At 39.4% G+C, this 23837-nt stretch overlaps 1 protein-coding gene across 1 annotated transcript in view; it reads left to right on the top strand.

Annotated features, from left to right (window-relative positions):
- The window catches only part of ATP10A (ATPase phospholipid transporting 10A (putative)), a gene marked incomplete at its 5' end in the record, with an annotated part of 112515 nt that overhangs the window by 45870 nt on the left and 42808 nt on the right, over positions 1–23837 (top strand). The window contains 3 exons of the mRNA XM_017736966.1: positions 16592–16677; positions 23206–23312; positions 23417–23548. Coding sequence (XP_017592455.1) covers positions 16592–16677; positions 23206–23312; positions 23417–23548 — 325 coding nt within the window. The remainder of the gene's footprint in view (positions 1–16591; positions 16678–23205; positions 23313–23416; positions 23549–23837) is intronic.

Below are 23837 nucleotides of genomic sequence, written 5' to 3' on the forward strand. Positions count from 1 at the left end.
AGCCACCCATCCGGGTCCGCCTGAGAGGAAATCTCCCCCAGTGGTTAGAGCTTCGGGGAGGTGCTCAGATGATGTATCACAGTTTTCTGCCAACACAGACTCCTCGCATGACTTCAGGTACATTATGTAGGACAAAAACTGTAGATTTCATTTAGGTAACTGAATACAGGCATGGTTTTGCCTTTGTGGGTGCAGTTATAAGCTAAGGGCACATTCCATCTCTGTCTCAAAGGGAAGGCACCAGGTCCTCCACTCATCCACAGCAGATGGTCAGATTTCTGCAATCCAGGACCACTGGACACACATCAGTAGGTGTTGGTAAACATGGTGAAAGGAATTGATGTGTCCAACTACAAATTATCAAAAGACTAGTTTTCAAGACCCTTGTTACCCACAGGAGTCCCTTATACTGCCTTGGGATCCCCAGCTCCCTGGCAGCAGAGTAGTGATTCTGCATTCCTGGAAGCTGTCAGGCTGAGAGGACACCTGCCAAGCCTACAGACTGCCCTGCTTCTGTGAGCTGTGGCACCTAGATGTGTGCCTGAGCCATCGCTTGTGGAGTCACTTCTGTGACTTCAACCAGCAATCACATGCATGCATTAACACAGCAGGAAAACCAGCAGGAGTACCCCAGCAACATTGTTTGGCATACTCAGTGAGGTTTAAATTGCTGATCCAAACTAGGCAGCTGAAAACCAGCTCTGGGGTTTGTACAGTTTGGCAAGACTGTAACGTTTAGACTGTTGTGTGGAAGTGACTGGCATTTCCTCCTCAAACAGGTTAAAGGTTATCAAAGACTGAGTTGGGCCCCACTGAGGAAGAAGGCTGAGGAAACAGTTCCTGCCTAGGGAAGCATAGTGCCAAGCACATTTCAGTATATATGGCATGGCTAGCTCAGCATACCCTGCTTTACTGAGGAAATTAGTTATCATGTAGATACTTGCAGTCAGCTTTGTAGACACCTAGCACACTTTGGACTTCCAGCCCATCCTCCTTCTCTGTCTTAGTTCTTTGTATTATAAGATGAATATGAAACTTTTCTATCTCAGAAGCGTGCTCAGAAAAATGTGGATAAATATTTTTTAAAAATAAATTTCAGATCACAAGGTGCCAAGCTACAATAGCAGTGAGGTCCCTAGTAAATTTTCAGGGGTCAAACTGAGGTCAGTGACAAAAAGCTCATTCATTCCAATGAAAACAGGGCTGGTTCTCAAGGACTCAAGTATTGAAAGAGAACTTGTAAGAAAACCACATGTGATTACCTCCCCTCTCTTAAAATAGCTGAGAAAGCAGGAAATATCCAAGCCTGGGTTCCTACATCATCTAAGTTGTAGACAAAGTGCACACTTGCAAGTATGAAGTCTTCAGCAGCTGCAGCATCACAGAACCTCTCTGTAATAGCACCCCGTAAGTTATCCAGAAGAATACTTGCCATCCTCATTAAAATCCTGGCCAAAAACTCTCTAAGCATACTGTTAGTTCATGCAGCAGCATTAGCTTTCACACTCCATACTAGTAGGAATAGGCTCTTACTGATTTTTGAAGGTATTGCCTTGCCGAGAGACACTCAGCAGTGGGATAGAGGGAGGTGCTTGGGAAATGCTGGATGAATAGTAAGACCACAGCCAAGTAGCATGGAATAAGAAGGTGTTGCCTGTCTGTTGGACTGGGTATGTCTTAAGTTGTCAGAACTGGAGAGAACTTACTGTCAGATCTCATAAAATCTTTTGGATGACCAAAACTTTCTTGCACCTAGCGCTGACCCTCCTTTTGTTGAACCTCAGAGAAGCTTATTCCCAAATCTCTTACAAGACCTGCATCCCAATCTGTTCATGCATTGGCCGAGAATGCTTTTACATTTTTGTATTAACGCTGTGCTCAGCAGAACAAATCTCAGTTATGCTTATAGCTGTTTGGTTCTGTGTCATTCTGCAGCCCTGTTGTTCAATCAGGAAAACAAACAAATAAATTATGTAGTCCTGACCCTCTCTTTCCCACACTGCTATTGGAAGCTTCTTTTCAAAGTATCAGCTGTTAATAGCTGTCTTTGAATAATGTCTCTGTATCAGTATCTCAAGTATTTAAAAGAAACTTTTACAAAGGTTGGCTTGCCTGTGCTTCATATGTGAGCTGATAACTTTGGAGCACACGCCTGTGAAGCAGGTCGATGAAGGACAGCTATTTCTATGCCTGTCACTCAGCTGGGCATGGGAATGTAGTGGGGGTGGCAGTACGCACTGTTGTTTTAAGCTACTGTTATGCTTTCTTGATTCTGTTCCTGCCGTGTGCGCGCCCACACAATTTACAGCCCCACAGGTCTGTGCTGAGCTCTCAGAGAGAGCCTGGTTGCCACTGTGGGGTCACTGAAGTGGCGTGTGCACTGGGCAGTCCTCTTGCAGCCACTGCATTTTTTCCGAAGACCAGCAAGGCCAACGCTCTTACGTTGGGTACAACTGTCCTCTGCAAAGGTCGCTGCTCCTCCCGCATCCCCTGAAGGATCTTTGTGGTTTTCTTTTCAGCAGTAACAGTATATAAGGTCCATAGTCTCAGAGAGGAAAAGGCTCCCCCTTCCAAACCTTTGTTCAGAAAAGTAGCATTCTGATACCTTTTTAGCCTGACTCTTGAAGAAGCAATAAGAAATCATAGAAGCTTTCTGTATCCTTGTCTCCAGTGCTTTGCAGGCATTATTTTACTCTGAATATATGCTCAGAAGGCCCAGGATCAGCATTTGTGGGCTTGGATTGTATCTCCCCACTTGTGAATTCCAGGAAACTGTTTTCCTTTATAGTGCAAGTGGCCATAAATACTGCTTATTTTAGTGCTGCTTTGAATTGTCTGAGTAGTTTATAGTAGACTGGAACATACTGCTTGTTAGCTTTACGTGTTTGTTAATGAATGCCATCTGTCTGACATAAACCTGTACTTTGAGTACGTGATTCTACACCTTATCGATGCACAAGCTGAGTCACTGATATATTCTTCTGGCTTCCATATCTGAAGACACCAGTTTGAATTATACCTTGTTGTTGTAGACTCAAAATAGTCAAGAAAAAAGAAAATCGCTCTCTGAGTAGATGAAAAAAAGAAAGAAAGAAAAAAAGAAACCAGGAGATTTTACAAAGGCCTTGACATTTTTTCCTCCAAGACTTTAAATGCTGTGTTCTTGTTATTCTGCTACTACAGCAACAGGATGTGTTAGAAATGTTTAAAATAGTCAGAAGCATATTTCTGCATGCTTTGTCTTTAAAACGAACAGAACAGTGGACTGTCTTCACCCTGAAATAAAGATCAGGTCCATGTGTGCAGCATGACTCACTGGCAAGTGCAGCACTGTGCTAAACCCCTCTGTTAGTGGTCTAACAGTGTTAGCTGTGACCAGTAAACATCTCTTGGAAAAATAAAAAAACCAAACCAACTCTTTGTAGGTATTCTACCCATTTCCTTTTAATTTCAAACCCACCCTCGCTGTTGCCGAGTCACAGCAGCCATTTCTGGTGCACTGGATCTAATAGGAGACACAGTAGGCAGGAGGAATCAATGTGTTTTCTGTGCTACTCTGCAAGCTGCCGTGCCACCACACCCTCCGCAGTTGCTTATGGAATGTTTTCCATCCATCTGAGACGTCATGTCAGCCACTCTGTAAAGAGTGGATAAGCAGATACAGCTTGGGCTGCAAGAGCTCAAAACTCCCTTTCAGATTTCATAAACTTGATTTAGGATATTTTGATAGTATGAATCTAGACTCATGAAAAACATTTACATTTCCTTGCTCCACTGTTTTTACTCAGTATGCCTTTTAACAAAATCCACAAAGACTCACTGTGGATTCTGGAGCAGCTTATGGTGTATTAACCACTGCCCCTGTCCTGGATGTTTATGTGGAAAGCTTCAGTTCAGCTGAAAGCTTAGCTAAATGTAGCAGCTGCCATCCCCTGTGAGAAGGTGTGTGTATTCCTGTGGGGGCTGGTGGGGGTAGGAGTTGCATTTTTTTCCTTCTCATTTTCTCCTAAGGGTAGAACTTTGTTCAAAACAAACTTATTACTAGCATGATTAAACAGGTTTAGATAAGCCTTGCAAATTACTTTGTGACTGCTTATTTACTTCGTCTGAAAAGCACATCTGAATTTGGCGTCTGCCTGTTTGGGAGGTTCATTTGCATGCAGACTAGCACCAAAATAACTGATGAATCTGATTTCCTCACAAGTCAGTTTGTGAACCCTTCTGGAATATGTATAAATGCAGAACGTATGCTTACTGCAGGCATATTTTTTTTATCAGTCCCAGCCTGGAAGTTGGGCTAAACTGACAGATCCAGCTTTCATTCCAGCCCTTCCTGGTCCAGGAAATATATTGAGTACAGCTGGACTTAGAGAAACAGTCCCTGTTCCAAGCATTAAGCCATTTATACCATTTCTTTTTCTTCTGTGAGTCCCAGGCAGAAGCTGGCCCAGAAGGGAAGGTTGTTTTCTAGAAGGGCTACACTGTAAGCCTGACTTGGTGGCTCCAGGCTCCTCTGTGTATGAGGTACTTTGGCAAGGGCAGCTCATGCTAATTGCATGTAAACAACTCACAGGGCAGCCTTGGTATCTCAGTGTAGATGTTGCTTTTGCATTCAGTTTTTACTCAAAAAAAAAACCAAAACAAAAAAACTCACAGGGAAAATAAAGCAATTTTCACATTGGTTTAGCCTAAACTTGAGCTAAGATTTCTTGTGCAGCAATCTGCATTGTATAAACTAGCCCAGTTTGAGAGAACAGCTGAAGTTAAACTAGCTCAACTTCTAGGCAGACTAGTTTTCAACTTACCTGCTGATATGAGCTTCTTATCTCAAAGAGTCTGAATGGGTCTTCTAAAGCAAGACAAGAGAGGTATAGCTATGTTCTCCCTGTTGCTTCTTGTCTTGCTGGGACACTCAGGAGATCATCCACCTGCAATTAGTAGGAATAGTACACTGTTATAATCAAGTAGATGGGAATTAATCAGTATACTCAGAGTTGTTTGACTCAGTCTTGTTTTGACTGTGAGTACTTTAATAGGATAGAATCAGGCCACAATAACAGCAAATGCCTCTCTAGCATCTTTTGAGGTTATCCCTTGTGCCTTTCTCTTTTTCAGTATTTTGAGAAGGTTCAGAAGGTGATACAAATCGGCTTGAAAATTCCAGATATGCACATGTTAAAACATCAGATTAGTGCTCCATCCCACAGGTGTTGCAAAAATTAATTTCCCTAAGGGAAAAGAAAGTTTTTAAAAAGGAACCAAGCAAGCAAAAGTAAAGAATGGTTTTCGTTATGCACTACCAGAATATTAAATTAAAACCTATTGTTTTTTAGTTTTACAGTTTAGCTGAAGATTGTAGAGAAAAAAGTCTTGTAAAAAAGACTTGTGTTTGTCAGTGCAAAATGCAAGCATGTCACACTCTGAGAAGGACTTTTGTCTGAGGTAATGCCTTGAACATTCAGTAGGTTTCTTTGATAGGGGTGAATCATTACAAAAATCTCTACACCTATATTGTTGTGTCTTTTTTTGGATAGTATCTTGTTCAGAGATGACTTGTGTGGAAACTGTGGACATGTCTAGTTAAAGAGGAAGCAACTAAAGTCTCTCTAACAGAGAAACAAACATACAAGAGATGCGTGCAGAGCGACCTGGTGCAGAGAATGACCCAAGTCAGTGCTGTGGCAAACTCTGTCTGAGCTGAGCGTGCTAAAGGAAGGCTGAGAACCAATTTTTCACTCCACACCTAACCATGGCATTTAGTCAGCAGTCTCGCTCTGGGAGGCATGGGGAAATAAAAAGCTCAAGAATGATGGTTCACTTCCTCCTTGGTCAGCTTTGGGCACGGTTATAATCTCCTTCTAGTTTCCATTGCACAGGTGTTCAGGCCGCAAGTTTGAGTTTTGAGAGAGCTTCATTAGAGAGACAAAGAATTTGAATAACTGTAAGAGAAAATTTTGGGTATAGTAATCTAAGCAGTAGCAGGGAGGGGGAGAGCAGAGGAAGAGTCCAGTTCAGAAGAGTCCTGAATACTTGACTTTTGCCATTGGCATTGGTTGTTTGGTTTTGTGTTTAAATATAGGTTAACAGGGTTAAATTGATGAATCTGAGTGTCATGGCTGTGAAGAACCTCTCATCCCTAGGGTAATCCTTCCAGCACTGGTGGAACAGTGGTAAATCTATCTAAGGAAATGTATTATTCCAGTGCTTGTGCTGCATCAGACCTCTGGAGAGGCAGGACATTTCATTCTCTGTATCAATAACCCAGGATTTCTCCATTTTGCTGTTTCTCTGAAAAAGTTTTAGAAAAGAAAAGAGCATTTCAGGTCCATAGAGAAAATAAAACGCTATACTGCTTTCCTGTTATAGAAAAGTAAACATTTACATTTAAAGCAAGTTAAGAAGAGATTTTCCTTTTTTTTTTGGTCTTGACTTCTGATCTAGCCTAATTCAATTTTACTGAACAAATGTTTATTTCTAGAACTGTTTATTCCTTAGCCATTCATTGGCCTGAGAACAGGAAATACCTGGAATATATGTTCTTGGAAATGACATTTTGTAATATAACACTGAGAACTTACGATTTTAGGGCCAGGATTTTTGAGCTGGAAACACGTCATATTACACTGGTCTCTGAAACCACAACCCCAGATGGCAGTATCAGTGGTTAGGAAAGGATGGAAAGACCTTCTTTTCCAGAGCAGAAGGGTTCACAGTATTAAGCCACATGTAACCCCAACTATATTGGTATGGTCTCACTTTCCTCTGAAAGTACTGAGGTTGAGAAGGGGTCTGCTTTTCTGCCAGAAAAGGCAGAGGGACAGTATGAGGAACTCCTGTATTTATTTCAGCATCAAGGATGTGAGCTCTCATCCCACTTCTCTTCTCTCCACCTGCTGCTACTCTCCAAGTCTTTCACACAGTTTAGTTGTGGTAAGCCATGGCAGTCATTAGAAATTTGCATTAAAATGTTACTTACATGGGAAGTAGCTGGCTGTATGTCTCAAAACTGCTATTTCAATGAAATCATGAACATTTCTGTTCATTGGTTATACTTGGGTTCATACTTTCAAGCTCTGCTATGGCTTTCTGATGGTCAGATACTTTCCATTACATGTGTGGGCTCATGAGAGACAGAGCTGTGGCTGTCCTATAGGTATGTGACTGGACAAGATACTGTTCTCCACACAGCACTATAATGCTTACACTTCTATGTGGTGTTGAATTAAAAACATCAGTAGTGCCTGGAGATTTATAGGCAGCAGTGCTAATACCCTAATTCAGCTTTCTTAATGATACAGAAAATGGACTGGTTTATATCAAAGCAGGGAACACAGCCTTTTGGCTTTCAAGAGAATTTGATTAACGTGCACCGTGGTTCAAAAATGCTTATAAGTTGTCCTAAGCATTTTCCCTTCCTCTAATTAACTTTTTCAAGCTTGTTTACTTGCTATATTTTCGGTATGACTTGATCTAATACCAGATTGAAAACTATACCCGAAATGGCCTCATACAGCTGTGGCCTGTATGGCTGAGATCATGGGGATCTAGCTTACAGACTGCTGCAGTGTAATAGGAGGGGGTAAAAATGACTTTGTCCTGCTATTAGCTGCGTGGAGATGGGTCATGTCAGCTACTAAGAAACAAAAAGCTGTGGACTATCTCCTGGTGCTTCATAGGAAGTTGTTTCGGTGATCTTTAAGTTAGATAACTGATAATGACATGGAAGGAAAATGAAACAAATTATCTCCTTAATTGATGTTCTTCCTGTTGGTCTTTTGTCTGACACTTGTTCTCATTGGTTGCACTTCAACATCTCACATTTTTTGAATGCTTGTAATAATGAATATATGCATAAGAATCATATAATCATGGAGTAATTTGGGTTATAAGGGAACCTTTAAAGACCATTTAATACAACACTCCTGCCAAAGGCAGGGACATCTTTCATTAGATCAGTGTTCTCAAAGCCCTGTTCAACTTGAGTCTGAACACTTCTGGGGTATCCACAGCTTCTCTAGGCAACCTGTTGCAGTGTCTAACCATCCTTTTAGTAAAAAATGTATACTTTTGTCTAATCTAAATCTACTCTCAGTTTAAAAATGTTGCCCCTTGTCCTGTCACTGCAAGCTTTGGTAAAAAGTCTCTCTTGGTCTTTCTTACAAGCTGCTTTTATATATTGAAAGGTCTCAATGAGATCTCCCTGGAGCCTTCTCCAGGCTCAACCCCCAACCCTCTTGACCTTTCTTCATAGGAGAAGTGTTCCAGCCCTTGGATCCTTTTTGTGGCACTCCTCTGAAACCCATCTTACATGTCTTACTTAAACCAGAGCTGGACACAGCACTCCAGGTGGGGTCTCATGAGAGCGAGGTAGAGGGGAAGAATCACCTCCTTCACCCTGCTGACCACACTTTTTTGATGCAACCCAGGATACAGCTGGCTTTCTGGGTTGCCAGAACACAGTTCCAGCTCATGTCTAATGTTTCATCCATTGGTATCCCCAGTGCTACTCCCCACGGCTGCTGTCAATCCAGTCTTTATTGTTATTCGTAATTGCCCCAACCCACATGCAGGACCTTGCACATGGCCTTGTTGAACTTCATGAGGTTTGTACAGACCCACCTCACAATCCTGTTGAGGTCTCTCTGGATGGCATCCCTTCCCTCCCACATGTCAAACACACCACACAGTTTGGTGTCATCTGCAAACTTCTGAGAGTGCATTCAATCCCACTGTCTGTGTCACTGATTAATACTGCTGGTCCCAAGTACAAACCCTTGGGGGTCACCATTCATTACTGGTGTCCACCTGGACATCAAACCATTGACTATAACTCTTTGGATATGGCCATCCAGCCAATTCCTTAGCCATCTAACAGACCAGATCAAAGCAGAAGACTGTATCAAAGCAGAAGTCCAAGTGGATGACATTTATGCAGAGGGTAAGACAGGTGGTGAGGAAAGCCTGCACAAGAGTAATAGACTCTGCTGTGCTGCTGTGATCTAATTCAACTGGTCATATTCATAGACATATACATATTCATGTATGTTGGATGTCCACACTTACCTGAACAAAGCATACAGACTACTGAAGACAAGACTATGCAGGGACTTTGTAACCGTTTTGCTGGCCCAAAGCATAAGGCTGTCCAGAGAGGTAAAAAGGGAAGCAAACCTTGGTCTCTGCCACAACGATGCATTTTCGTTCCCCTCAGCTCTTTTCCTAGTTTTAGAACTGGCAAAGGCCATTGTGAGTTTCTTTCATAAGATTCATGCAATCGGCTGGCGTCTGAAAAATAAAACACCCTTGAATTCCTTGAGAAGGTGTTCTTCATTTTGCTACTGGTAGCTTTAACATGTTAATTGCAAAGGAGCTTGTTCAGTAGAATAGATAGCAGATGCAAATAGACCAGAGGGGAAGCTCCTAACCAAAGTGTTCTGCAGCCATCCCAACTTCCCCCCTGTACTGTGCATACCAACCACAGCCTGCTGGCCTCAGACTGACTGTTAATCTTCGCAGCTGCACCTCCACCCTCTCCACGGGGCTAAGAGGGAAGAACAGAAACAGCAGAGATTAAGCAGAGAAGGTTCACTCTGAATGCCATGTTTGCAGTAGGGCAGGTATGTGATGGTAAATGTTGCTAAAAAATATGAATCCAAGTGAAGACAGCATGCCAGTGTCCACCTTGGGGAGATTTTACTTGATTGTAACACCTTGTCACACTGGAGATGCTCATGAGCATCATGATGCATCGTGCTCAAGGACTGACAAAACTGTGACAGTGCTGATATAAATGCTGGCCTGTAGTATTTGGAATAAAAGGTGTCCTTTCATTAGGACTGGTTCTTTCCCTCTGTGCTCCCCTGAAGTTGCCAGTGGCTGGAATCTCTCAGTTCCTTAGGCAACTGCTGAATGTTACAGGTTTCCCTCACATCCTAGAGACCTTTCTTAAACATGATACTTTGTAAGGTAAAGCTGTTTTTATCCAGATTCCCTGTCTTCAGGCTGAGGTAGGGTCATCAAGCTTTGATGTGTTTAACTGCATCCTGACACTACAGCAGTGTCGCTGTTGTACCGAGGACGGCTAGAAGAACGACACAGGTTTCAAGTTCAGGAGAAATTGGATAATTTAATTAATTATAAATCTTATTATATGCCTTAGGTCGCAAGAGTGGCATGACATTATTGGTCCCTTGATCAACCACTCCCAGAATGATTGGCTAAGACTCCACAACATCCATTTTAAAACAACCTTCCAATGTACCATAACAAAAACTGGAAAACAAGTTAGTAGGTGTTAGATAGAGTCTTGGTTTACAAAAACCTCAAACTGTTTTCAGCTAGCTTGCATGAGAAAGGAGAACTTCACAGAATGCTGCAGAAACCTGGAAAATTCCTCTGCATCTAGGTTTTTAGTATCCCCACAGCAGCTACTGTTAGGTTTTACCATTCACAAGAAAACCCCTGCATTAGCAACCACTCTCTCCTGTCAGGACTTGGATGTTTTGGGTTTTATTTGTAGAATGATGCAAGAGCAGTGTTTGGCATTTCTCTCTTCTGAATGAAGGGTCTTAGTCCTTCCCATTGCCATTTCTTCTGTCAGAACTTCATCCCACAAGAAGTCAGACTGTCCAGGAGTCTGGACTAGAGCAGGAGCAGGACAAGGTATATTCAGAAGCTGACCTGAGCTGTTGTGCTACTTTAAAATTACTGTGCAATGTTTCTGCCACTAATCAACTAACGTTTTCTTCCAGCAGTTACAAAATGGAGCAGAAAGACTGCTAGAAAGTTTTCTAGAAAGGAGAAAGCACTGGAGAGTGGGGAGAATTACATCTGTCTGTGAGCATGAAGTGAAAAGCCGCTGCAGGAGCAGTGTGGGTTGTACACAGTTTTGGGAGTTGTTGAGAGGCTTGGTTTATGGTTTAGTTGAAGCGCTGAGCTGATACTGAGGTTGGTTCTTACAGACTATGAACCCATTCATTTATTTCAGTGACTGGCTTTTGGAACAGGCAGATACCACTTTCTCAATTGTCCAGATGTAGGTCTGTATTTCAGTCTTGACATACAGACATACACTGTTCCCTTACCACTCTCCAGCACTACTATAGTCCATAAATGAATTTATTCACACCATCATAATTTTCAGTGCATTGCTGAGGGTGGCCATCATCCTAAGGGACGTTAGAACTTGCATGTGTGTATTTTCAGCATTGTTGACATATTTTTTTGGTACTTTTGTTCTGTGAGAGACTAACAGCAGTTTCTTCAGCTGGCTGTTATAGAATTATTGAGATCTTCCTAAGCCTTGCAAGCAACCTGGATGTTGCACTGTTCCCTCATATTATTTTCTACAAAGAGGAAAACTTAAGTCAGCCAGAGGAAGATCAGCTCCCTAAAATGTACTTGACTTGCTCAGTTGTTCCAGTGTTTCTGAATACTGAACATGTGTTAATTTTAAACAAACAATACTCAAAAAAAAAATCTAATTGTAGTAGTAGTTTTCAGTGTGAAAAAGAGAACAGTTAAATTCTGATGTACAGCTGGATCTTCTTAGTTCCTAAACAGCATAGATCCAACTGTTTCTTCCTTTTCTTGTGAATTAGCGGCACAGATAAATTTTGCCAGAGAGAATAATGCAGTTAAGACATGAAAACATTTCACTCTTTCAGTATATAAACAGTTCATATGCTTTGGATACATAACATCAGTATGTAATTCCAGTTGCACATTAATAAAAGGTCAGATTAATTTTATATGGTAAAGGCAGGATACTACTATATAAAGCAGTAACAGGATGGACTGATGCATTAACAGGATGAGTTCTTAGTGCAGTTAAAAGCTTTTAAACTGGAAAAGCTATTTTTCTGGCTGAGGCAGATTTTTGTCTATTAAATATTTTCTTTGAGTTATCCCCATGACTCCATTTCTCCTTTTTTGTTTCCTCCAGACATATATGCCAAAACAAATCCCAGAGCCCTCATCAGCCCTGCACTGCAGGGAGAAGTCTGGGTAAGATCCCCAGCATAGCCAGTAAATACAGTGTGATAAGCGGGTAACTGTCACTGTCACCCAAGGGCATCCTGGCTACCCATTGCTATCCTATTGGAAGGAAGGACTGAACATCAAAGTCAGGTTTCTGCAGCAGTAAACTAGGGCAGATGAATAAAGGAAAACATTTTAATAACTATGCATTATTAATATCACTACCAGGCTATTAAATCACCCATACAACAGGCATTTAATGAAGGGAAATATGTTGTTTGAACATTGTGTAATTGTCAAACTGACTCATCTGGCATGCTTTGCTTCTTGAGCTATGACAGTTTCGTGAGGTTGCCAGCAGAACTGAAAAGGCTGGCATTTCACTGTAGAGATTCAGAATGATCTTACAGCTGAAATTACAAAGTCATTTTGGAGACAGCTAAATTCAGTCTGCTTTTTTTGTGACAAATCTCTATACTGTCTTCATTGTCCACCTGTTGGTTTCCCACTCTGTAAAGGCATTGTAACATCTTCTTCCCCTCAACACTTCACCTTTTTAGAGTATAAGACACAGCCTAATTATTGCAGACCTAATATACTGTTTTAAATGGAACATTTTGTCAGATTTAATAGCTAGTGCATTGTTAAAAGGCTAGTCACAAAACCCTTCTTCAATTTAACTTTAATTTGAATTTCAGCTTTGAAGGAATCAATATTTAGCAGGTTTTTGCAGTTTGACTAGGTCTGCTTATCTAAGGAAAATAAGCTTTTCCATCACTGCATTTAGACTAAGAATGAATTTCCCTAGGTTTTAAGAAAGTGGAAGAAATAGGATTTATGTATACGATGTTAAACATTTTCCTAGCAAGAGGAGTACTGAAGAAATGAAACACATTCCATGGAGTCCCTGAGTATATAAAATACCCAGTGTAAGAATCACTGTGTGTCCTCTTGGCAAGTTTCAAACTTCCAGAAATACCTATGAAGGTATTCTGACCTCCTAAGAAGTCAGCAGGGGTTTTTTTCCTGAGGAAAGCAGTGGACTAAAGCTATCTTGGCAAAATCAAGAAGTGAAGTCAGGGATTTGATGAAAGACAGTTTCTTATTGAATCAAAGCCCTTCTTTTCTTTTTTTTTTTTTCTCCTTTTCCTGATTTTTTTTCATTTTGATATGACATAATATGGCAGAAGAGTTGAGCAAGAAGTGGATTTTACTCCTCCAGTGTATCTTGAGTATAATTTAATACTCTCCTGAAGCATCATCAATTATTAGAGCATTGGCCTGTGCTCCAGGTTAAGCACTACCTAGTAGCAAGACATCTGCCTTGAGTGAAAGCAGTAAGTTTTGCCTTACTTTATTTTACAGGGGCTTATCCTTAGAATTAGTCTTGGCAAGTAAAATGTACGCTGTAGCAAAAGTAGAACTGGTTGTTCAACAGAAATAATGTGACTGACATGAACAGAATTTAGCTCTGGCCTTTGCCATCCAACAGTTTTGTAAAATGCTCTGGAGAAATTATGTGCTATCAGTGAATCTCTCCCCAGGTTTTGCAACCAGAGTCAGTTGTTCAGATCAGTGGTGCACAAGGCACAAGTTTGGGACACCTGCCAAGGTACCACATAAAAAGTGCTACATGCCTCCAGAAAATTAAAAAAATGCCTCCAGCTACTTTTTGTGTATGACCCAGCCTTGTTGATGTGCACAGAGGCATGATGACAACACCACAGAAGTCAAGATTTGAGGGAAATTAGGCACTGGAAAGCCTCATTTCGGATTGCAGTCTGTCTAGGCATGGAGCTTTTCACCCCTCTTGGTACTAGGAGAGCTTTAATGCCCAGCAGTTCTCTAAGTGGGAAGTAAGATACACAAAAATAGGCACATCAGATAACTACTGCACAAAGGTCTGGGGAAGTTCAATGTTTGACCATGTTTTGGTCTTGTTTCATTTGTCTTAACAGTGATGCAGAAATTCAGTGTAAGAGAAAAATTAAAGGTAGTGGTGGAGAATTTTCTTTTCATGGACTTTTACCAAGAAGAAAGAGGAAATCTGTGCCGTGTAAAAGCAACACTTTTGGTTTTAACTTTTGCCTAACTGCAGCTTCTCTTAGCTGTTAATAAACATTATCACAGTTTATGTTTCAATTGCTGCCAAAGTGTGAGTATCAGCATTAAAAGGAGCAAAACTTTGATCATTGTGAAATCTTACATTAAATTTGTGCTTCTTTGTAACAACTGAAAGCAGTCATACACAGGCTGTGTTTGACGTATTTGTTCTTTCATTTACCGAAAGGTATTTTCACATCAAAACAGTGTCATCAGCTGTAATATACAGTGTATATCTGCCCTCCCATTCCACAGGGAAGAGATGGAGCAATTTGATTTATTAATAAACCAAAGAGCTTTTGCCATAAATCAGAATTTATCAGGTTTTTTTTTCCTTATGTAAACTACTATTCTAATTGGATTTTCACTCCTAGATATTATCTGGCTAAAGACCGTAATCACATATTTCAAGTTAACAGAACACAAATATACAGACAGTTAGATTTAATGATAAAGGACGTTTAGTTCCAAAACTGAGTCATAAATGAAAAGAATTCAACAAACAAAGGAGGGAGAAAGACAGTATTGCATGGTACTGATGGGGAAGTCGGGTACATTTAGTCCTCTCTAATCTTGACAAGATCTGCTTTTTTTGGGAAGGCTTTAGAAGCCTCTGTATTTTAAGTACCTTTTTTTCTTTTTATTTGTGAAATATAAACCTTGCTGGCAGGTTTTCTTAGCAGAATGGGGATTCAGTTGTCTAACTGCTCTAGAAGATAATGTGTCCAACCATGCTCTCTCTGCTGAGTTCAGCAGCCATACGGAACCTGCATTTGATTACATTGGCTTTTATTATTAGCTGTCTCTAGGATTCCCTCACTGACATTCCTCAAAGATGTTAGGATTTATTTCTTTTCTTTTTTTAAGACCATTGAATGAAAATTTGTGCTAAATTAAATGTATTATATACAGTACCTTATAATAAAGAGAAAATAAATGTTTCCCATTCCATCCAATTGATAAATGCAGTTTAAGCTACAGTGGTGAGTGTTTATAGATTATTTTTCCTATACCTTTTATTCTTTTTCTCCTGCCAAGGAACATACTGGGGCAAGGAAGGAAAAGATCATCTTCTCAGGCAGCAGAGCAGGTGTTATTTCTTACAAAGGCTCAAGTTCTTGACTGTCAACCTTGATGTAATTTGGGGAGTCTTGATTCTCAGCAAAGCAGTCTCTACTCAGAGCTGTCCTTTGTTTTTACTCATTTGGGTTTTTTTTTCTCCTTGTTTACAAGCTAAATTCTGCATGTAAAAATCTTTCTTTTTCCAGTGGGCTGTAGCTGTCTCTAAGTGACAGCCCATTTTCACAGTTCTCTTTATCATCTCTTGTTTCTTGAGAGTACAGAAAAGGTTTTCAGAAGTGTCAGGCGTGGGTGGTTTGAATTGTCACCTATATATTGTAAGTCTGTCTTTCTTCCAGGTGTAACCGGTAGGAAAATGGGGGGGTATTGGTTTTGATGCTGACATATCCTCTAGTTTCTTTTATCTCTTACTTAAAACCTGTTTTTTCACCTGAGTAGAGTCAACATCAAAAAATCCCAGAGACACCTGTGTGTTTCAGAGAAACTGGCAATAAGATTGTGTCTGTCCTTTGGTTACTGATTCTCAGTCAACTATTCTCACAAGTTTACTCTAAAAAGTGGTGGTTGGGGTCTCCAGCAGCTCAGCAAAACCATTATAACAGTGCTATCACTGTTGAAAGCTTAATAACATGATAATTCACAATTAGTTCTTTTATTCAAATGGTATGCAAAGCAGCCTTATAAAAGTAGTCCTCATTGATGGAGATAAACAGCCTTCTCTGCAGCACTAGGATCAGATATCTGTGCTTTTAATGTGTAGTTTGATCTGGCAAAGAAAGGAGAACCTTGATTTTTATTTAACCAAATAAAGTAATTCTGCTGTGATATGATGTTTTTCCTCAAACACAACAAGGTGCTAACTACAGGTAAACTTAAATAGTCAGCAACAATACCAGCTTCAGAGTAATGAGCTAGATAATCAAGGTTTTTAAGAGATAATTAAGAAAAAGTTATTCTGCTATATGTGTGTAATTTACTGTAGTAGATTAATTTATCTCTGTTGGCATAAAGCAATTAAGAAGTCTTACTAATGTTTCAAAAGCTCATATTAGCTTTTTCATAATTGGCAGTATATTGACTTATATTGTCCTAGATTTTCAGTGGCTTCACTGAACATAAAGTATAATGATCATATTTAATATTTTGAGATTTGCCAGGTAAATTTCACTTTTCCACTCCAGACCAAATTCATTTGACATCTTCCACTTGCAGAACAGAGGTCATCTTTGTAAGGGAGATTTTGGGAGGCATCTTTGGAGTTTTGTTTCCCAGGTCCCTTTGATTTTCAGTGCCAGTGGTCTGCATCTTTGCTTTGATTGCCTTTGGAAGAAACCTGGACTTTATTATATTACAAAAACTAGAAAATAAAGTTATTTTGGATACAATTTTCAAGTCTTTGCTCTAAATATGAACACTCTTATTATTTCAGGACTCAGAATTTGACCCCTTGAAGTTCACCAGTGTAATTGAATGTGAGAAGCCAAACAACGACTTAAGTAGGTTTCGAGGTTACATGTGAGTATTTCATGTAATATCCTTCATTACACACTCCTGTTCTCTAATATGGAATAAAATGCTTGTTTGTTTGGGCTGTCTTCTGTAAGTTCCATCATCCTCACGTCTAAATAGGGCTGCATATTTAAGGCTGTTTTAGAGGATCCTCACTTCAAGGTGAGATGGGAACCTCATATTTCCATTCCTTTGGATGGATTTATTTGCTACCTTCAATCAGCTTACACTACAGAAATGAATGTATTCAGAAGCACTGAAGTTACAGACACTTTTCTCCTTTTCCTCCATGGATCAAAAAAACCCATCTGGAAATGGGAAGAAACAGAAAACAAGTCCAAGAGAGGCAACAAACAAACACAATCTGTTGTACACTTTTATGAAGATGGGTCTGTTGGATATTTCTTTCAATGTATGTGTCATTGAGGAAAATCAGAAGTCAAAACTGTTATTTCTCCAGCTATGGCACTGTTTCTTTCTTCTCATTCAGATAAAATGAAGTTATTGGCTCACACGATGGGTATGCTCATGCATTACCACATCACCTATGGCCACTTGACTTAATTCTAAACAAACAGAACTACATTAACAGGGTGCTCATCTCTGGCCAATCAGTCCTGCTCAGAAACAAATGTCTGAGGATGTGCAAAGCACTTTGCTTCTAATGTAGCCTGGACTGTAGTGTACAGGTACGTTGATTGTGGTGGCTTAGGAGATGCACTCTTGCATGATTTATTTTTCTACAGTCTGTTACCACGTGGAGAGTGAGAGCCCAGGATACATAATTTTTGCCTAAATTTTAATGGAGAGAGTTAAGCTGACGCTAATTCTGTTTCAAATACAATGATTTATCACCCATGTTGATTAGGAGTGATAAGCAGTATTAAATTGTGTAAATGTCACAAGGTAAATTGCTGGAACTCAGGGAGTTTTTTATAGTGATGCCATTTACCACCACAGTTACTACTCTCAGATGTCACAGATTGTGTAGGACGTACTGTCAACTGGTGTAAATCAGGACAGTTTCTTTGAAACTACATCAAGTTGTAGTGTGGGAAAATGTGTTCCTTTATTTAGCAGCACAAAGCCCTACAGTTCATGCAAAGAAGAAAGTTTAGTATTAGACATTACTGCATGAGGGTGTGTAACTGTCTCCATTAATAGAGAGCCTGCTCTACTGCAGACATGCCATTTCCAGATATGGAAATGGAAAGTTTGGCAGCTTTTCTAGCACACTTTATGTGTGAATCTTAGTCCCCAAAATACTGAGCAGAATACTGTAGAAAATATTCATAAATTTGTCTTCCATTATATATTTACTTATTTACTCCATGTGGAAAAGGCCTGTGGCATGTAAGTTACAGAACCATTTTAAATTACATAGCAGAAAACATGGTAATAACCTTTTGATGATTATTGTTTAGTACTGATTCTATTTCATCTTCTTTATATTTTATAGTTTCATGAATGATGTGAATATATTTTGACACAAATTTTGAATCTGGCAGAAAGCATCAGGTGATTTCCAGCTCTCATCAGCTGTGTCCCAAGAGATTTACAGCTAAAGGACCATGGGCCATTAGAAGTAAAGAGTGGGGACCAGCCCCTCAACAAATAAATTCTCAGTCCCCTGATTTATCACAGAAGAAGGCTTTTTCCCCCCCTCTTTTTAGAGTTCCTTCATTAGTATAATGGAATCAGGAGTCTATTTCAAATCATACATTAACAAGATGAATAGCAATTAACACATCTGCATTGAAACACGTCACTGCCATGTCAAACTCGGATCTTAATTCTTGTTTGAAATCTTACCAGTAGTTGCTGCTTGAAAGAATGGTTCGGATAGCTACCAGCCCATAATATCTCAACTGAAAAGAAATTTTACCAAAATATTTAAATAGAATGCCATGAAATAATAGACTTTCCAAGAGATCCATATGTAAAAGCTGTGCTAAAACATTACTGCCAAAGTTTCTTACACATTTTGACCACTTAGTAGGTTTCAAGTTTTGATTTATGATTTTTTTTTCCTGTTTGCAATACAAAGTGGTCTTTGCTTTTAATGTCTGTGCTGTCAAATCTTTCAGGGAATAGAAATATTTGTGTGTGTATGCTGTAAACATTTAAAAAATTCTGTTCCCCACAGTTTTCCTGAAACAAAATCACTGTAGGTAGCCAATGTAGCACATGCAGGCCAGGGTAAAAGGAGACATGATAATAATTTTTAAAAAATACTGCAAAATGCATTGAGATGGGCCTAGCCCTACCCTATATCTGAGAAAGTGTAGTATGTGCACATTACTACATATGAATTCTTCAGCTGTGTTGCCACAATCTGCATTGAGCACACTCGGGCTGTGCAGGTCCACAGGCAGACTACCAGTTCTATTCAGGCACTTGCTTTAGTTCTCTTTTGCAGTTTCTGCACCTCCAGATAACCGAAGAACATTCCCTCACTTTTATTTTCCCTATAAAAAGTATTCTGTGTAGGAATAATAGAACAAAACCTAACATGCCCACTGCCTGTATGTGTCTAGCCAGATTATGTACGGTATGCATGGCAAACATTCAAAAATCAATTCCAGGTTCCAAAATAGCAATATTTGCTTTAAAATTTTGTTTGTACCTTCTTGTGTGTATGTGGGCAAGGAGAAAAGAGAAGTAGTAATTGGGATTCTGACTTTCCAGCTTTTTGAAAATAATAATTTTATTCTTAGATGAGAACATAAAATTTTATCTGATCATACCAAAGTAAGTATAGCTTGGAATTGGAAGAAGAAGAAGAAGGAGAATAATACATGTTTGTATTTCTATTTCAAAGGTCATCCTAAGGTAACAAACCCAAATCAATATAAAATCATGTTACAATTTTTTAAAGAAAAAACAATTACAAATCTATAGTGATGTCTCTTCAGTGTGCTATAGTAACACCTCCACTACTGGAAAAAAACCCCAAAACAACCTGGACTAATTTTCATCAATTGAGAGTCAGGAAGTTTCTGACTGATAATGTTCAGTGAGACCATGTTTAAGATTGTTGAATATTTTCTTTGGGAGTGTCAAGCCCTGGAAAGTAATGCCAGCTCTACCATTTCCTTTGTAAGACATCTGATAAATGAAAAAGTGAAAGAAAATACTCTCTTTTGAATAAAGTTTTGATTGTTTACCTTGATATTAATGCTGGTAAACACATAACAAAACATGATAGCTGAAGTGAGCTACCATCGGGGTAAGTTTGGTGTTGCTGTAATTAACCAGAGGCTTACTTCTGTACAAACACTTTCAGAGTGCTGTAGCGTAGTAGTAGTTAACTGCACCTGATCTGCCCACTGCTCCTAATTCGTGGTGCATTTGTATTTTAGATGCTAAGATACCACATTTTTGCATGTAATCCATGTAGAAAGTGCAGAGAAAAAGAGCATTATACCTGCACTTGCCAGTGTGTTTCCTCATAGCTTAGCCTTTGCATTCCAGGCGTCTGAACAGCTTCAGCCGGACACTGTTTTAAAGCATGGCAGATAAAATTTTCCTTCTTTGTCTGTAACTTACACTGGCCTGAATCCAGAAAGGGGAAAAACAGACTCTTAAGCCTTTGTAACAAGCTTAAGGTTTATAACTCTGCTGGGCTAGAAATGGGAACTAGGCCGTCTCTCAACCCAGACACAAAGTTTACAACTGGCAGGTTTGTTATCAAAGTGAGCAGTTTTATCTAACTCTAGTTTTCACTATTTTTTAATCCAGACCTTTCTGTCTGTAATTTTTTCTTCCTTTCATCATCAGTGCCCAGCGGTGTTATGTGTATGTTCTGTTACGGAGTCACTGGGAGTGACTGTAGACAAGAGGGAAACAGTGAGTTTCCTCCAGCCTCTGTCGGCTTCTTTCTCCCAGATTTCGATTTAATCCATGTTTTCTAAAGGTGTGGTGAGCAACAGTTGAGTTGTCTGACTTCATTTGGATAATGCATGTAAGGATGAGATGTGGTAAGAAGGCTCAGCCTGTGGGTGAGAGCAGTAAACTGAGGTTTTAACACCTACAGGTTAGTTTCAGATGTTGCACAATTGCTTTGGAGTTGTTTTGTAAACTAGGGTAGTAAGAACAAAGATATAATTGCTTAGAACAAATACACAAGTAATTGTATGTGAAGTTTGCCATGTGCAATGTACCTGGCACAGTCCACTGTTACTGTGAAGTGTAAAAAATTAACAAAGGTTGTAAAATTATAAGCCAGAGCAAGTACTGCTTAGGTAGGTTCATCTCTAAAATGTCCCATTTATTAACAGGAATCATAACAATGACAGAATCCTAGTAGCAATGTAATTTCGACATAAATTATTTCCCACAGTTTAAGCACAGACAAATTAACACCTATTGGCATTCTGCAAGAGGGATGTTGGGCAGCCCCCCAACTGATGCTGCTTTGGCAAAAGGTGAGGCAGTGGGTTAAGGAGGTTTGCTCAAAAGAACAGAAGTAAAAGCTCTGTTCTTCTATCTGAGGCTGGCAGGGACGATGGGCTGAGAAGGAGAAGTTCTCTCCTGACTAAAAAACCACCTTTAATTTTCGTGTCAGAATTGCAAATTTGATGGTATCTACTTCTATCTTTCTCCGTTTCTGGTCTCTAGTCAGATGTTATCACTGCTGCTGCTACCTCAGCAGTCAAACCCAGTGCTTTTTCTCCGTCCCTGCAGAGAAAAGCTAAGCATACTAGTTGAAACACCAATGCTATATATATATATTTTGAGCAGAGGGTGGGTATAATATGTTGTGCTGAACTAAAAAATGCTCTCTGTGTGTGTGTGTATATATACACAGGTATATTCTGCTCACTAAAAGCATTGACTATTGAGGTTACATAGCATAACCAGGATTACAGAATAATCCGCAAGTAGTCTTAATAGACTAGGACAAGTACAAAGAATTCACCAATGTGAACCTTTTCTTCTTACAGATCTCAGGATATTTGATAGGTAATATGTTTTGCTGTGAACTAAAAAATGCTCTCTGTGTGTGTGTATATATACACAGGTATATTCTGCTCACTAAAAGCATTGACTATTGAGGTTACATAGCATAACCAGGATTACAGAATAATCCGCAAGTAGTCTTAATAGACTAGGACAAGTACAAAGAATTCACCAATGTGAACCTTTTCTTCTTACAGATCTCAGGATATTTGATATAGTTCCTAGGCCTGAGATCCTAGAAGTATGTACTTAAATTAGAATTTTGGTCCTCATTTAGAAAAAGAGAAGAGTCTAACAGGGAAAAGCATGGATACATAACCCAGATGTGAAGGCTTAGAAAATAGTAAGCAAATAAAAGGAATCCACCTATAAAAAGCACAATTTTAAGCCAGTTTGCAGATTTCAGGGGACATAGCATTTTAAGTGCTCAAATCCAGGTAGACATAAAATTTGGTGTTGCAGCAGCACAATGTTAATTTTAGTGCAGCATATGTAGTTTCTCAGGATTTCTCTCAGACTTCCAGCTTTTGCTAGTTTTTTATAGCAGTCCGTTTTTTAGTCTTTGCAAGTGTGATGGTTTTGATGGTCTGAAAGTGAGGACAGAACATTTAAACAATCCAGACTTGCTTTAGTCTTCTCTGAGGCATTGGGGTACTTCAGTTGATAAAATGAAGTTTTATTCATTTGAAAATGGTTTGAAATTGTTATTTGGTTTGTCTTTTTTACATAATAGAAATTCTAATACCATTTTTTAATTGTTACTATTGTTTAGCATTTCCCTGTTAATTCTCATAAGGCTATTTTCTGTATTTCTCTGTCAGCTGAAATTTCAGTCAGGCCATACACAGCAGATAATAAGTTGCAGTAGAAATGTGACTTCATTCCATTTTTCTCATGTATTTTGGTGTTAGTCAACAAGAATTTTCAGGGTGCAGGCCATTCTTAGATAGTTGGTGTAAAAGTTCTGAAAATAGTTTCTCTTGTTCTCACTGATGAATACATGGAATATTTTTCCTTTTCACTGAACTGATGTGTCTTATCCCTGGCACATCTTCCTTAGTATCACTGCTTCTGAAGCACAGTCTTTTCCCAACTTCACCATATCTCTTTCTAGGATTTCTTTAGTAAGCACATGTGGAATAGTGGGTTAATCATATCAACTACACAGCTGCTTTTAGGTGGACTGGATTAACTGTGATTGCTCAGTCAGTGTACACATGCACAGGAAATCCAGTGCATTTTCCAAGTATTATCTAGTCTGCACACATGCTGTCAATTTGGCCCACGTATCTCTAGTGAACATTTGTCCAGGACTTTTGTATATCCAACAGCAACTGGTACTGCTCCAGCTGAGCTGCTGCATGTCAGGGATCCTTGGGTAAGTAATTTCAGTTTTCAAAGTCTGACAGAGAACCTTCCCGCAGGAAGATCTAAGAAAATATTTTGCCCTCAAATTGAAAAAAATTCTTAAACTTTGAAGATGCTTCCTGGGCTTGTTATATTACAAGTATGATTTGACAAGCTTAATGTTTTGACATGCTGTGTTTTGTTCTGGTTTTAAATTTTCTGTAGTATTCATAAAAGTGGAAAAAAGGATGGACTGTTCAAAGAGAATCTTTTGTTACGTGGATGTACCATTAGAAATACAGAAGAAGTTGCAGGAATAGTAATCTATGCAGGTAAGAGCTGTTTTTCTGTCTTATGGGGCATACCACCTTTTTATAGTTTTCTTAAAATAATAGCAGAGTTCCAGAGGACACATTTGATGCAATTCTCTCTGCAGGGCATGAGACCAAAGCTTTGTTAAATAATAATGGACCACGTTACAAGCGCAGTAAGCTTGAAAGACAGATGAATGCCGATGTCCTTTGGTGTGTCCTCATACTTCTAATCATGTGTCTGTTTTCTGCCATCGGTAAGTGCTCTTTACTAGTAGAAACTTAAGTATTACACTGTCTTGGGATTCATACACTTAGCTTTATGGAAAACATACATGTCTGCCAAAACATAAATCCATAAAGCTGTGTCTGTACTAATTTTTGTCAAAAATCAAAATGTCTTAATACACACACTGATCTAAATACCTTCTTAGTCTCAATCAAATATATGCTATTAGCACCAGAGATCTGAAGTCTTATACTACCCTTGACAGCATCCAAAAATGTCAAGTCAAAACCCCACCCCAGTTTATATGCAGTCCCCTC

The sequence above is a fragment of the Corvus brachyrhynchos genome, unplaced genomic scaffold, assembly GCF_000691975.1.
Source record: "Corvus brachyrhynchos isolate BGI_N302 unplaced genomic scaffold, ASM69197v1 scaffold83, whole genome shotgun sequence".
Taxonomy (NCBI): Eukaryota; Metazoa; Chordata; class Aves; order Passeriformes; family Corvidae; genus Corvus; species Corvus brachyrhynchos.